The sequence below is a fragment of the Colossoma macropomum genome, unplaced genomic scaffold (assembly GCF_904425465.1).
Source record: "Colossoma macropomum unplaced genomic scaffold, Colossoma_macropomum, whole genome shotgun sequence".
NCBI classification, from domain to species: Eukaryota; Metazoa; Chordata; class Actinopteri; order Characiformes; family Serrasalmidae; genus Colossoma; species Colossoma macropomum.
The window spans coordinates 6,395,711-6,410,751 of record NW_023494787.1 but is presented as its reverse complement, the minus strand read 5'-3'; the positions used below and the strand labels follow the sequence as shown (position 1 = coordinate 6,410,751).

Sequence of the window (15,041 nt, the reverse complement as noted above, 5' to 3'; positions counted from 1 at the left end):
AAACAGGCATGGTTAGGAAAACACTAAAACTGTGCAGGACTGGCCAGAAAACACTAAAACTGTGCAGGACTGGCCATAAAACACTAAAACTGTGCAGGACTGGCTGAGAAAACACTAAAACTGCACAGGCATGGTTAGAAAAAAAACACTAAACCTGCATAGGCATGGTTAGGAAAACACTAAAACTGCACAGGCATGGTTAGGAAAGCACTAAAACTGTGCAGGACTGGCCATAAAAACACTAAAACTGTGCAGGACTGGCTGAGAAAACACTAAAACTGTGCAGGACTGGCCATAAAAACACTAAAACTGTGCAGGACTGGCTGAGAAAACACTAAAACTGTGCAGAACTTTAACAGGTGTGAAGTTGTCTATATGGAACCACACAGGCCTAGATTTCGAGACTCCTCTCCACAGTCTCATGTAATACTGTATGTTAGGGTTAACCAGTCCTGCTCCAGGAGGTTGATTAGGGTGTCTCTTAAACTGCGTAAGGTAGAAGATTTCCAGGAGCTGAGTTGGCTGGATTGTGCTGGATTATATAGTTCATTCCAAGCCTTATTTTAAGTAGTACAACCACAAGAATACAAGTAGACACATTTTCCTTTCCCGTGGCGTGCAGGAATTAAAATGAAAATTTAATGCTGACCGACGCACTCGCAGAGATTTGTTTTGTTTTTGTTTTGTTTTTTTACCTATTCTGTTTCATATTATTTCCGCTTTTTGAGATATATTTCGTAACTCAATTACAGTCACTTTACCTTCTCTCTAATGCAGCTCCCTGCCTCATTGTTTTAATGTCTCTGCATTGTAAATCTAACAGCCTGGTTACTCAGTCTCAAGTCCTCGATTACAGTAAGCAGCAGGGTTTACTTTATAAGCACAGGTTAGATTTTCAGAGCTCTGTTTCTTTCATTCCATTTCTGCTTACAAATGAGTTCCAGTCTGATTGTGTTAGCCTTGGTGCAGCAGGCTGTGGCTGCAGGGTAATGTGGAGGAGGGGGGGCAGCGTGGAAGAGAGAGGAGTGAGGGTCCGGTGCGTTAGTGTGAATATGCAGATGTGCGTGGCAGGAGTTTCCAATGAGCAGAGACAGGCATGTCCAGGGTCCAGCCATGAGGTCTGTAATGAAGCTGCTGTTGAGAGACAGGCTGGAGTATTATTCTAATAAAGCCCTGCAGCCGTTCGCATTTAATACAGTCATAATGACCACATAATGACCACATAATGACCACTGCACAGCTGTAATAATAAACACACTGAGGATTATTTACTGTAATGTCATAGTTATGACCATCACTGCATTACCAAGCGCTAAGACATCTCTCTCTATTTATTTCTCTCTCTCTCTCTCTCTCTCTCTCTATCATTCTCCCTCTCTCTTTTTTCTTCTATCTCTTTCCCTTTTTGTCTTTCTCAGTCATTTTCTCTGCCCCTTCATTCTTTCTTTCTTTCTTTCTTTCTTTTACTCTATTGTCTTGTTTCTCTTTCTCTCTTCCCTTCATATCTCTCTCTCTCTCTCTCTCTCTCTCTCTCTCTCTCTCTCTCTAATTCTCCCCTGTCTTTCTTTTCCCTCATTCTCTTTTCTTTCTTTCTTTCTTTCTTTCTTTCTTTCTTTCTTTCTTTTTTACCCTTTCTCTGTCTTTCTCCCCATTTTCTTGTTTCTCTTTCTCTCTTCCTTCATCTATTTCCTCTCTGCTCATTATCTCTCTCACTTTTCATTCTCTATCTCTATCTATGTCTCTTCTGTCTTTTTTGTCATTTTGACTTTTTTGTCATTTTGTCTTTCTTTCTTTCTTTTCTTTCTCTCTCTCTCTCTCTCTCTCTCTCTCTCTCTCTCTCTCTCTCTCTGGGATATATAACTCACACCGGTGTGTCTGTGACTCAGCTGTGTTGAATTATTAAAAAGCTCTTATATCGGTTCTGAGGTGCGTCCAAAATCTCGTGCCTCATCCTAACACTGTATCACACAGTTTGCTGTTCTCTCATAGATACTGTTGCTAGGTTGGACAGATCGTTTCACAGTTTTACAGAACATTTGTCACCATCAGATCTCTCTTTCTTTTCTTTTCCTTACTTTCTTCACTTCCCTCCAGTTTCAAACAAGAGAGATGATCAGCCAAGAAAACTATTTCAAGTAGTTAAAATTTTATAGAAACAGGGCGAGTAATCTTACAGCAATCTCAGAATGACATATAATATGTATGTTGACTACACTCAATATAATGTACATTTACTGTTCAGTTTAGAATCTAAGAGAGGCATAACACAGACTTAGACCTCAAACAGGGAAAGATAAATTAAAAATTTAGTGATAAAATGCAGACATTTTGTTAGTTGTTTGTTGATTCTGAAAATATAGCAGTTCTGTTTCCGAGTAAGAACTGTAATTGCTCTATCAACTTTAGAAAATCTCAAAATGCTTGTCTGAAGGTATCAGAGATGTTAAACAGTGAGCAGTTCACAGATCCTAATTCAGCTGTATTGGTCAGTAAATCAGAAACGTCCATGGCAGATGTTATGGAAAGTTTAAGTGTGTCTTTAAAGACTGGAAGAAATATTTGTTCAGCCCAGAGGAAGAGTGCTAACTGGTAAACGAGGAGACTGTAGACACAATCCTTAATTAATACAATACAAAGAGATTAATCACTTCTGCACAGAGCTACTTTAAATATTATTAATATTTAATATAATGCAGAGTGAACCTGACACAGCAAATGCAGATACACAGAGGAGGAAAGAACTCCACAGTATGTGGAGAAGAGAAGAGAAGAGAAGAGAAGAGAAGAGAAATTAAAAGTAAAGAGTAGAAATAAGAAATGAAGAGGATAAAAGGAGAAGAGAAGAGAAGAGAAGAGAAGAGGATAAAGGAGAAGAGAAGAGAAAAGAAGAGAAGAAAAGAGAAGAGAAGAGAAGAGGATAAAGGAGAAGAGAGGAGAAGAGGAGGGAAGAGATAAAGGAGAAGAGAAGAGAAGAGAAGAGGAGAGAAGAGAATAAAGGAGAAGAGAAGAGAAGAGAAGAGAAGAGAAGAGAAGAGGATAAAGGAGAACAGAAGAGGATAAAGGAGAAGAGAAGAGAAGAGGATAAAGGAGAAGAGAAGAGAAGAGGATAAAGGAGAAGAGAAGAGAAAAGAAGAGAAGAGGATAAAGGAGAAGAGAAGAGAAAAGAAGAGGATAAAGGAGAAGAGAAGAGAAGAGAAGAGAAGAGAAGAGAAGAGAAGAGAAGAGAAGAGGATAAAGGAGAAGAGAAGATTTTTAAATCCTTTAAATTCGACATAGAGAAAAATAACATTGCTACAAGTGCTACCAGTCTAATGGAACTGCTCTACGGAGAGGGGCATCACCAGAGTGGGTGAGCAGGAGAATCAGGAGAATTCACAGTGGGCCAAACTATAAATGTTACATTCAAGTCTATATCTGTGGTAATTTAAGACCCAAGTGTTGCAGCCCTGGTTTGCTGACTGTAACTCTCATATAACAGAGATTATATAAAGCTTTAGTTAGCTTCTAATTCTCATTTTCCATTCCACCTTAAATGACATAGCAGTTACATCTAGATGTATGGGCACCAGCATGTAACTACTACACTATTTAAGGTGGAATGGAAATTTAAATAAGAAGCTAAAATCAGTTTCGAGAGTTTAGCGTATCAAATTCAGTTCGACAGTGTGAATCTGGAGCTGGCTGACACAACAGGCAGCTTTTCAGAGTTCATTGCCTTTTTTTGCAATACTGGTGAAGCAGTTTCCTAATGTGAATCATGGACAGCAGCGGCGAGAACTCCAAAAAACAAGGTGGCACCAAGAAGACAAAAATGAAGAAAGTACTTACAGAGGATGAGGACATATCCGAGCAGGTGGGCAGTGAGAAATGCTGACCTTAACTTATTTAGCTAACATTGGTTTGTAGCATATTGGCTGTTGTGATTGTCACGTTTAAGATAAAAGCTTTTGCCAGTTTTTATTGCATCACTTGTGAGTTGTCTTGATTTCTCAGTGTATCAGAAAATAATAAATAAAAGTAAAAAAAATGAAGATGGAGAGGAGATGCAGAGGAGTCCCACTCGACCCGGGACAGGGATTCAAATCGATATACAAAATACATTTTCACAGCACTTCTCACTTTCATATTCACAGAATAGTTATAATAGTCACTCAGTACTCAGCATTCCTAAGACTAATGACTGAATAATAAGCCTGCAGTTAAAGAGGATAAACTGATTTTAATGAAATGTTTATCGACATATGGAATCACTTAATAGTCAGCTCCACACAGAGCAGTGCACACTGTAAAGCAGAGATGAGATGCTGTGAGGAGACAGAGGATTGTGTGATGTGTCCTCCCAGTCTCAGAGCTCAGAGAGTTTAAAGTCCCCCAGCTGGCCTGTGTGCAAATATCCATCAGCTCAAATGACATCTCACTCTCACAGCCTCACCGCAGTATGGCCCAGCTCTCCCCAGTCACCTTCAAAGCAGAGCATTAACCCTTTAACATCCCAGCTTCGTTACATCCTACGGCTTATTATTCAGTAATTACATGGGAAACAACACAAACTGCCTGATTTACTCTTAGAGTTATAGAAGTGAGGAATGAAAGTCTGGATTTGCTTGAGTTGCCATTTAAGAGGTCAATCACATCCAGGAGGAACTTCCCAAATATTCTTTGTTTTCTTCAACTAAATATGAATAGAATACATAGGTATTATTTGTAAGTTAACTCTTTAAACCCCAGTAGTGAACAGTGATTATTAGAGCTAGGCCTTTAATTTGGTCCAAAAATGTCAAAACTTGGTTAAAAAATTAATAGAAATAAACTACATCATCAATAAAGCTAATTTCAGCTAGCACCCTTATGGGATTTATAATAGTATGTCAGGGCTAATGCTGGAACATGATTGGTTGATTCCACTCTCAGTTCTTAATTATACTGGTAGGTAATCTAATGTATAAGGCCTTCAATGAATGAGCTTGCTTGGCTGTATCTACCTCAATACCACAGGGAAAAAAATCAGATCACTTGTGCTACAAGTCTAATGTGCTACCAGTTCTACCAGTGCTACAAGTCTAATGTGATATAAGTGCTACAAGTCTAAAATGCTACCAGTCCTACCAGTACTGCAAGACTAATGAAACTGCTCTATGGTGAGGGGCAACACCAGAGTGGGTGAGCAGGAGAGTCGCTTAGCTGTATCTACCTCGATACCACAGGGAAAAAAAATCAGATCACTTGTTTCTAGGCCAGTTCCAACTGCTTCCTCTGCCAAATGACCCTTTGAAAATTAGGATTGTCACGCCTCTCAGCCAATCACAATCATCTCAAAATGTTCCTTCCTTCAAAGAACTCCTCAAAACAAACCTGCAGTGAGAACAGCAGTGATAGTAAATCAGTCAGAATAGACTGAGAAATGGTGGAAAGGGATTACATAGGAACGTATAAGGCCTGAAATACACTACCGTGATCACCTGCTGTTCTTTTTCATACCTGAAGTGACTCATGTAGAGCCGGAGTTTCCCATTATCTGATTACTCAAGTGCATATAAACGTGTTGATCGGATTACTGACAAAATCTGATTTTCTGCAGTTATCGGATTATTAAGTGCATGTAAACACACTCAGTGCTACATATAAGAAATCCAAAGACGTGTAGGTTCACTGCTGGTTTTGGATAGTAAATAAATGGTAATATTTGCAGTGTAGAAATCACAACTCCTGGTTCCTACAGTGGAACTTCATTCATCAGAAAACAAATGAAAGGCAGGAACATTAGCTGGTTCCTGGGTGGATGAAGTAGTGCAGAAACTCCGAGCACTCTCTGCCTTCATGCTGCAGGTAATTGCTTTTTCTTTGTTATTAAGAGAACAAAGAGCAACTTGTCAGCCAATTAGAGCAATCATTCCCTCCCCACCAACCATGACTGAGGGATGACAGCTGTGGAGTGAGATCTGGCAACCGAGCGATGAATGGATGAACTGCACACACAGCTTCATGTGGACGGGCTCATAGTTTGGAGTGGTTTAAACGACAGACAGTGTTTTAAACTATATTCATTCAAGGTCGTTCGTTGGATCACATTGCTTGTGTTTGTTGGGCAGATTTCAGGTTTGTCGTTTTCACATTCAAAAAGGAAAATTGCAGATATGATTAGAACTGATGGGCTCTACAGTACCAGCTAATATTCATACCTTAAATTTCTTTTCTGCTGGATGTTTGTGTCGTTTTCACCACATGGCACCCAATAAAAACTTGGTTATCTTTTCAAAATTCTTGGAAGTTCCTGTGATCATTTATTAACTAAGTATTATCTGAAGAAAATTGGTATTTGTTATCAGTATTAGAGCAGCAAAGCGAAAAGAGTTTATCATTATTTCAGATGAACAGAGCGTTAAAAGAGTTGAATAAACTGCAGTTTCTATGCAGATGAATGAAGAATGATGAATGAATGAAGTTCTATGGTAACTGAAGTTCAGGGGTTGTGATTTCTACAACGCAAATGTTACCATTTTATTTACTATCCAGAACCACCAGTGAACCTACACATGTCTCCAGAGTTTTAATATGTAATATTGATAATGGAAAAAAGTGGAAAATCAGAGAAATTGAGTTTTCTTTAGGTTTTATTTTGCCTTACAACACTCTGGATACACCACTATGAGTATACACAAGCATGAGTATGGGAATGTATTTTTAAAAATATGTTTCAAACTATTGATTTCACTGACTTAATGGATAATAAAAGTTAATAAAACCTTTATTAGAAGACTGAAAATATTTTAATTTCTTTTTCCAATATGTTAGATTCAGCAAATAAACACTTACTAATTGTGCAGTAAAATGTGCAGAAGTGTGTTCTCTGTAGAGGACGTGTAACTTATTTTCATGTAGAAAATCAACACAAGATGGACTAGGGGAGGCCAAATGTTTGCATACGACTGTATAGAGATAAAATAAAATAGATATATAGGTATAGGTATATGTAGGTATGGAAAAAATGAATGGCAATGACAGTTGTAAAAATTATACAAAATGACAATAACATTTCTGCACATATGCTAATGCAAATATAAGTAACTCATTTTATATAACTAAAATTCTAGTTTTATTTAAAAAAGCTGTTAGTTTAGTAGAGTAACGGAATGTGTTGCATGCAACTTTGATTTTGAAATGCTTTGTGTAATTATCAAGTTGCATTGAAATTTGATAATTACACAGTATGCAACTAGTTGCATGAAAGTTTCACAGCCTTAGTCTTTTTACATATAAACCTTAAAAATCAATGAGTGCATTTACATGCATTCAATAATCGGATTACTGCAGTTATCTGATTATTCAAATGGTCATGTAAACAGCACACTCTGATTTCTTAGATCCTCTAGACATCTGATTTAAAAATCTGATAAAGAGAGTTGGATTTTAGCTCAGTAATCAGATTTCTCAGTGCATGTAAACTCTTACTCTGATTTCTTTCGTTCTCAGTCTGCGCATGTGCGAAAAGACGGCAGTATAAGAAATTAGCAAGCAGTTTTGGAGCGATGCTGAAACCAACTACAAGCTTGACAAAATTAAGGATTTAAATATTCTTCATCTTCTACGATGATGTATGTTCATATTTTCAGATAAAGTGGCGTGATTTAAAAAAAATGCCATGGCATGAAGTTTGAGTTTTACATTACGTTTATGTCACGTCTTCCTGAGTTTATTGACTGGTTGCAAAGCAGAGATCTGATTACTGTCTGACTCATGTTGACCTAGAGTTTCCTCATTATCTGATTACTCAAGTGCATGTAAACTCATTCACTGTCTTTCAACAAGTTTTGGTGAACGCTGTTTCTTTCTGTCCTCCACACACACACGCATGCAAGCACACACATATTCTCTCAAACACGTGCTCAAATTACAGGCCTCCAAACAAAATTCATGCCTGCCACCATCAGCACTATAAAATAATTACAGTGTGAAGATCACAGTGAAATACGTGAGACAGAGATGAGAGAGAGAGAGAGAGAGAGAGAGAGAGAGAGAGAGAGAGAGAGCATGACAAATAAATGCAGTGCACACAGAGGGGTTAATCCCATCTGCAGCACGCTGATTTAAATCTAATGAATATTTAACACAAAGGCAAGTGAAGCTGGCTCTGCAGATTCATGACAGAGAGAGAGAGAGAAGAATGCAGGGATGAACTGAGAGTGACTGAAAAGAGAGATTACACCACAGCTTCACTCTGCTCTTCTGAATGCTGTCCATGAAGCAGCCTCACACCAAACGTTTAGCCGTGAATCCCACACCACAACAGACATTTCCTCGTGTGTTGATGTTATATATTTTATTAATGTGGAAATAATGTACATATTTAAATCATGTACATTCAAAGCAGCACTTTGTTCACTGTAGACTGAAGGTGGTTGCAGACACGCCTAGGATGGAAAGGAATACAAGCACTGGGAATATGTAGTTAAAATTCAGACGTTATCTCAAATCATCTGTATTCAGTCCAAGTGACATTTTTGTAAAGGCTGTATTCTTTCATGAGCTTTCTTGCAGAAAACCACCAACCAGTAACAGCGAACAACAGTGTGAACTAAAGATATGCATTTTCTGATGGAAACACAGAACAGCTGAGCAGCTTAAATGGCTCCCACTTCCTGCTAGGTTGTTGATAGTTAGTTTCTGTGGTATCCCAGGTGGTTGCCAAGGTGTTACTAGGCAGTTGCTATGGTATCCCATGTGGTTGCTAAATTGCTGCTAAGCAGTTGCTATGGTATCCCATGTGGTTGCTAAATTGCTGCTAAGCAGTTGCCATGGTGTATGAGGTGTTTAATTAGTTGTTCTTAGGGAGTTGCCAAATGTTAGCTAAGTGTTGTTGAAATTGAATGGGAGTCTATGTGAGGAATGAGGGATGAAAAAACGACACATAGAGGAGTGCGGGTCAGTATGACTGTGGATTAGAGCTTGGGTATCTGCCCTGCGTGAGTACATGCATTTTAGTGTCTGATGGACAAAGGAAAAACAGGGCTGGGGTTTGGGCGAAAATGAATGGGACACTATGGGAGGAACGAGGGATGAAAAAATGACACATAGAGGAGTGCAGGTTGGTATGGTTGTGCAGTAGAGTTTGAGGTCCTTTCCTTAGTAAGTACACATAGTTTGGTAGCTGTAGGGCAATGGAGTAATAGAGTTTGTGTGGTGGTGAAAATGAATGGGGCTCTATGGGAGGAACGAGGGATAGAAAAAAATGACTAACAGATGAGTGCGGGTCAAAACAACATTGAATTCATATTCAGTATATGCAAAATGGTGCCTTTCGGTTGAGCAGAAATACAGTAGATGGTCGTGCGATTTTTCACCCCATTCATTCCTAGGATAAAAAAAATTCGGAATTTAACGAAGATTGTATAAAAACCAGGCATCCAATCAAAAAGCTGTATACAAGTCTGAATCACACAATCAGACCGGACAATATGGAGTTGGGATGGTGTTGATATCTGCGGCACAAGTTACTCAGCAAAAATCCGGCAGAAAAATAAGAATAAAAAGGGAAGAATAATATGAAATGAAGAACAACATAAGAACAACTATAGTTAAATAAAAATGACAACAGAGTTTTTTCAATGTGTGTCATTAATATGTATTCTACATTTATTCTAAATGTGTTCTGAATATGTTATACTTTTTATGTATTGTAATAGAATACAGTACTGAATACATTCAGGACAGTGTATTCAGTGTTCAGCTATCACTAACTAAGTATTCTGCCCATCAGCTTTAGTGTTGTGGAACTGACCGGTTCGTTCTAGCTTGATATATGTGTCTGAACCTGATGTGACCCGACTACTTACGTCAGGTTTAGATGTTATTTCCCAAATATGTGTTGCCCTTGTGTTGGGTTCAAATTCCATTTGGTTTCTCACAGCCCATCTGACACTTTTAACAGATTTGCATTTCCCCCATTTTAGTTTTACTCCTTACTTTATAATTCACTACTTTTACTACTGCATTAAAATAGTTTTCAACTGGGCACACTGGTCACCCACTCACAGTCATGACAGAATTTAGCAGTGAAGTCTATGTGGCCCAAACCTGTGAGAAAATGAATGCAAGGGAAATAAAACACTGATTCAAGAGAGGATGTTTAAATTCAATGTTAATTGTGTTTGTTTTGTTCATGTTATGTACTATATATATTGTTTTGTTCAGAATCAAAACTCTGATAACAAGAGGATAGTGGACCACCATTGGACCGCTGATGGCAGAATAGGCAGTCCACTGGTGTTTTGCTCAGCATTTTCCAGGCAGCCCAATGGTGGTTAAGCAGAGCAATAGACAAAATTCCACTTATCATTGCTTGCTTTCCACTCACAGTCCAATTTACTTATGTTTCCTTCCTTCCTTTCTTTAGTTATACTTTGTAAATTAGTATAGTAAATAATTTTAATGGAGCAGGCCTACTCAGTATTTTTTTCTCTCAGTTCTTTGAATATTTGTCTAAGTTTATTCTAAAATATAGGCTCTGTGCATGGGGAGATTAAAAACTAGTTAGAGCTTGTATGCAGGACAGTAATCTGGGAGGTCCGAGGGTGGACCAGCAGTGGCAAACAGTCAGTGGGGTGCTGACCATATCAAGCCAGCAGACCGATATGTGCTTGCAATCTGGGAACTTGCCAATGTGGTCATATTATTAAACAGAAAGTCCTCAGGCCAAGTTCTGAGCAAAATTTTGTGCCCAATTAAAGCTCTAATCTAAACAGAAGGCTGTCAAAATCCCATCTAGCCTAATAAGAAAAACTCTTTTTTCAAAAATATGTTCAGCTAAGTTCTGGGTCACCATGTCAGATAGATTAGAGATGAATATCTGATTTAAGCGTTAAACTGTTTAATGGCTTCAGCTGTTTTAGCATCTCCAGCTAACTAACACTGTAGTCTCTGTAGCCTAGCAGGGCTGAAGTTACTCTAAGGCAATATTTTTCCTGGCACATTTGCCATACATACGAACATTACAGCAAGCGCAACATGTTGTCTCAGGCTTTGTCAGCATAGATAGGCTATCCCAGGGGTCAGCAACATGTGGCTCTTTCACTGCCCTGTTGTGGCTTTATAGGAGAATTAGATTTGTAGGTAAAAATAAAATAATCCTCCTTTGGAGTAAAATAAAGCTCTGCTGATCGTTCAACACAGTTTAACAATAAATGGTCTTAAACACTGGAGTTAATGTAGAACTGCTAATTCACCCTTTAACCCTGAAGATTGGCACCATAGCAATGCAGACAACAGTCTCGCCTAGCTAGTAGCTAACGAAATGGCAAAGAGAAAGATTTAAGATGAACATCGATAATTTGGAGACGAATAGACTCATTTGCATTTATAATCACTCCAGCTAGTTTCTTAAAATGTTTAATCTGCAATGAGAAACTGTCAAACACTAAAAAGTCATGAAGCTGAAATCAGCTTCTTATTTGCCAGCATCTCGTTTGAATTTTCCCGTTCCACCTTAAATGGTGCTTGGGTTGCCAGAATGTAACTGCTGCACCATTTAAGGTGGAATGGGAAAATTCGAACAAGAAGCTGGCAAATGAGAAGCGACCTCAGCCTTGTAAAAAGTCGAACATTGAGAGACATTTTACAAGGAAGTATTTTACTTTTGCGGGAAAAGTTTCCTGCCAGAGATGTGAGAAAAGCGGCTATAGCTGAGCTAAAGCTTAAAGCAGAGCAAACTAAGTCTGCGTTTTCATTTATATTATATGTTTAGCCTGTACTAGAACATCAGCACATACTGAGACATATTTATAGCCAGAATGGTAAAATGGACATAAAATATTGTGGCTCCGAACGTGGTTTGATTTTTATTGGAGAGACAAAATGGCTCCTCTTAACATTTGGGTTGCCGACCCCTGGGCTAGAGCTATGGAGAGATACAAATAAAGGCTTAGCTAGCTAGTAATTTTAAAACAACTTAGCATATCATGTTAGCACTAAAAATACAGAAAAAATAGTCTATTTTGTGTGACCTTTCACATTTACACAAGATAAATATCATCTGAAATCATGAACACACTAAACATGCACATTTTGACCAACATATAGTGGTTCTCATTAGGCTGAGTGAGATTTTTTTCCAGCGTTCTGTAAAGCTTGTCCAACTTAGTAACGGCTGCTAAGAATGTATTCGTGGGTGGAACATAGATTGATCAATGAAGAATATAGTGGGATAAAAAGTATGAATGTTTAATATATCAGACAGAGAGAGAGAGAGAGTGAGAGCGAGAGAGAGACAGAGAGAGAGAGAGAGAGAGAGAGAGAGAGAGGCTGTAATGAAGATGCAGTTCTTTGTCAGCAGATCTGATCAATAGCTGAGCTGAATCAGTCTGGCAGCTTCAGCAGCATTCATGTAGATAAAAGAATGCATGTGTGTGTGTGTGTGTGTGTGTGTGAGTGACTGTGAGTGAGTGCGTGTGTGTGTGTGTGTGTGTGTGTGTGTGTGATGATCACACAGTAAGCCGCAGAGCTCTATTAATCACAGCACTCAGATCACACTCCCCTGTGAATGTCTCTCCCCCGGAGACGCCCCGAGACCCCTCACACGCACACTTCACACTCACACACACACACCCTAAAGCTCTGTGTTCACACACCCTTCAGCCTGTTTACAAACGGACGAAATCATCTTCATATTCAATCACAAACCAGCACAGTGTCCCAGCTCCACCATGTCTGGACCACCCACTGACAATCAGCACACTGGCAAAAGTCTCCCTCTCTCTCTCTCCCTCTCTCTCCTGAGTCTCCTCCCATCTCTTAAACTGATCCCACAGTTACAGGAGTGTTGCTGAAGATATTTACTTGCAGATTTGAGAGATTCACCTCACAAACAGCTGAACAGACCTCAAACCATCTCACTTCTGAAGTCAGAGTCAGGCTCGGTCAACCAGGTGTGTTACACATACATACAATGCATACATAGAATCGAATAGAAAAACAGTATATTAGAATAGAATAGAATAGAATAGAATAGAATAGAATAGAAAAACAGTATATTAGAATAGAATGGAATAGAATAGAATAGAATGGAATAGAATAGAAAAGAAAAACAGTATATTAGAATAGAATGGAATAGAATAGAATAGAAAAGAATAGAATAGAATAGAATGGAATAGAATAGAAAAGAAAAACAGTATATTAGAATAGAATAGAATGGAATAGAATAGAATAGAATAGAATGGAATAGAATAGAAAAGAAAAACAGTATATTAGAATAGAAAAGAATAGAATAGAATAGAATAGAATAGAATAGAAAAACAGTATATTGGAATAAAACACAACAGACTTGAATAGAATAGAATAGAATAGAATAGAATAGAATAGAATAGAATAGAAAAACAGTATATTGGAATAAAACACAACAGACTTGAATAGAATAGAATAGAATAGAATAGAAAAGAAAAACAGCATATTAGAATAGAATAGAATAGAATAGAATAGAATAGAATAGAATACAGTGGAAAATAATTAATGAATAGTAGATCTGTAAACATTTCCATGCACAACAAACTGACCACTGGTTGCCTTTACACTTAAACATCTACCAACCTCTGTCAACACCCACATTTGTAGATGACCACAGCCCAGAAGAGAGGAGAAGTGCAGACTTACAGGAATTCCTCTTGCTGCTGTCGGCCGAGCCTGGGGAAGACATGCTGGATGGACAGAGAATTTCCTCACACAGTGAGCCTGAAGACGCTCATCTTGAGACACACACACGATGCTGCAGCGTGAGATTCAGAGACGAGTGTGTGTGTGTGTGTGAAGGCAGCGCTCAGGCTGACTGACTAAGACAGAACACAGTCAGAGAGAGTATCTGGGAACATACCACTGAGAGCCTGAGGATGAGGGGGAGTTCAGAGAGAGAGAGGGAGAGAGGGAGAGAGAGATAGAGAGAGAGAGAGAGAGAGAGAGAGAGAGAGGTGTGTTCTAATCACATCTCTCTGCTCAGCAATCTAACACAGCCCAAGAAAGCCTGATATACAGTTCTATATTCACTTCATTTACTGAATTTCCAGTTAAAGCAAACAATTAAGTACATAATAAAATAATCCACTTGTGTAATGAAGGAGAAAGTCAAAAGAAAACAAGCAAAAGGAGTTTTCAAAACTGGAGTTACAAAAAATGATTAAAAGCTACAGAGAAAATGTGACTCCTAACAACCACCTGGAAGAGCTGGTAGACACCAAAACTGCCCCCATCAGATAAACAGCACTTAAAGCTTTCATCTTTGAGAGAGAGGAGAAAATCAAGCTGCTTCAGATCTGAAAACATCCACAGGTGTTTCTGTCCATCCTTCCACTGTGAGAAGACGACTCAGCGCTGTGGGTCTGAAAGGATGTGTAGCTGTCAAGAAGAACCTTACTGAGAAAAGGAGACGGACATATCAAACGAAGATAATCTGTGTTGCACTAAGAGATGGAATGATTAACGGTATTAAAGTAATCCAACCTTTTAGAATGCAAACTAATAACAATATATAATTTGTAAGCCTTTTATTATGTTGTTTTAACTGGAAAAACAAATTTTCTTCACTTTTTTCAACATATAAGACGTAGTTGTGGTACATAAACACTTAAACTTTCAAAATGCTGTTCACTCCCCAGTCCATACAGCCCATATATGGAATCTAAGGTGCAAAAACAGCCCACTTTCAACTCACTGTTTTTGTGATGTCACAAAATTACAACATATTTACATATCTCCACCTATTAGGTGTACAGCAGTTTGGCTCCGCCCATTCACTGAGAAGTTATGAGAAGTGTTTCAGCCTGAACTGCTTTTTGCGGTGCAATACAGCAGAGCCAATCAGAACAGAGTTCATTTACATATAGAGGCACAGCAACAAAAAAAACAGCCTGTTGGATAAAGAGCGGTTAGAAAATGACTATGTAAAAATGAACTATGACCTGTAAGATATGTAGGATATGGGCCCTTTAATCTCCTTGTAAAGCACTTTGTGAATTTGTGTTAAAAATCTAAATTATTAATGAAAAAATAACCACAAGCCAGTT

The 15,041-nt window shown here is 38.4% G+C and overlaps 1 protein-coding gene across 2 annotated transcripts in view; it reads right to left on the bottom strand.

The window, feature by feature from the left end:
- The window catches only part of dtnbp1b (dystrobrevin binding protein 1b), a 64,312-nt gene extending 50,504 nt beyond the window's left edge, over nt 1–13,808 (bottom strand). For both annotated transcript variants that reach the window (XM_036565979.1, XM_036565980.1), the window contains exon 1: nt 13,639–13,808. In XM_036565979.1, the coding sequence (XP_036421872.1) occupies nt 13,639–13,681 (43 nt within the window). In that variant the 5' untranslated portion in view covers nt 13,682–13,808. The remainder of the gene's footprint in view (nt 1–13,638) is intronic.
- Nucleotides 13,809–15,041: the final 1,233 nt, after the last annotated feature.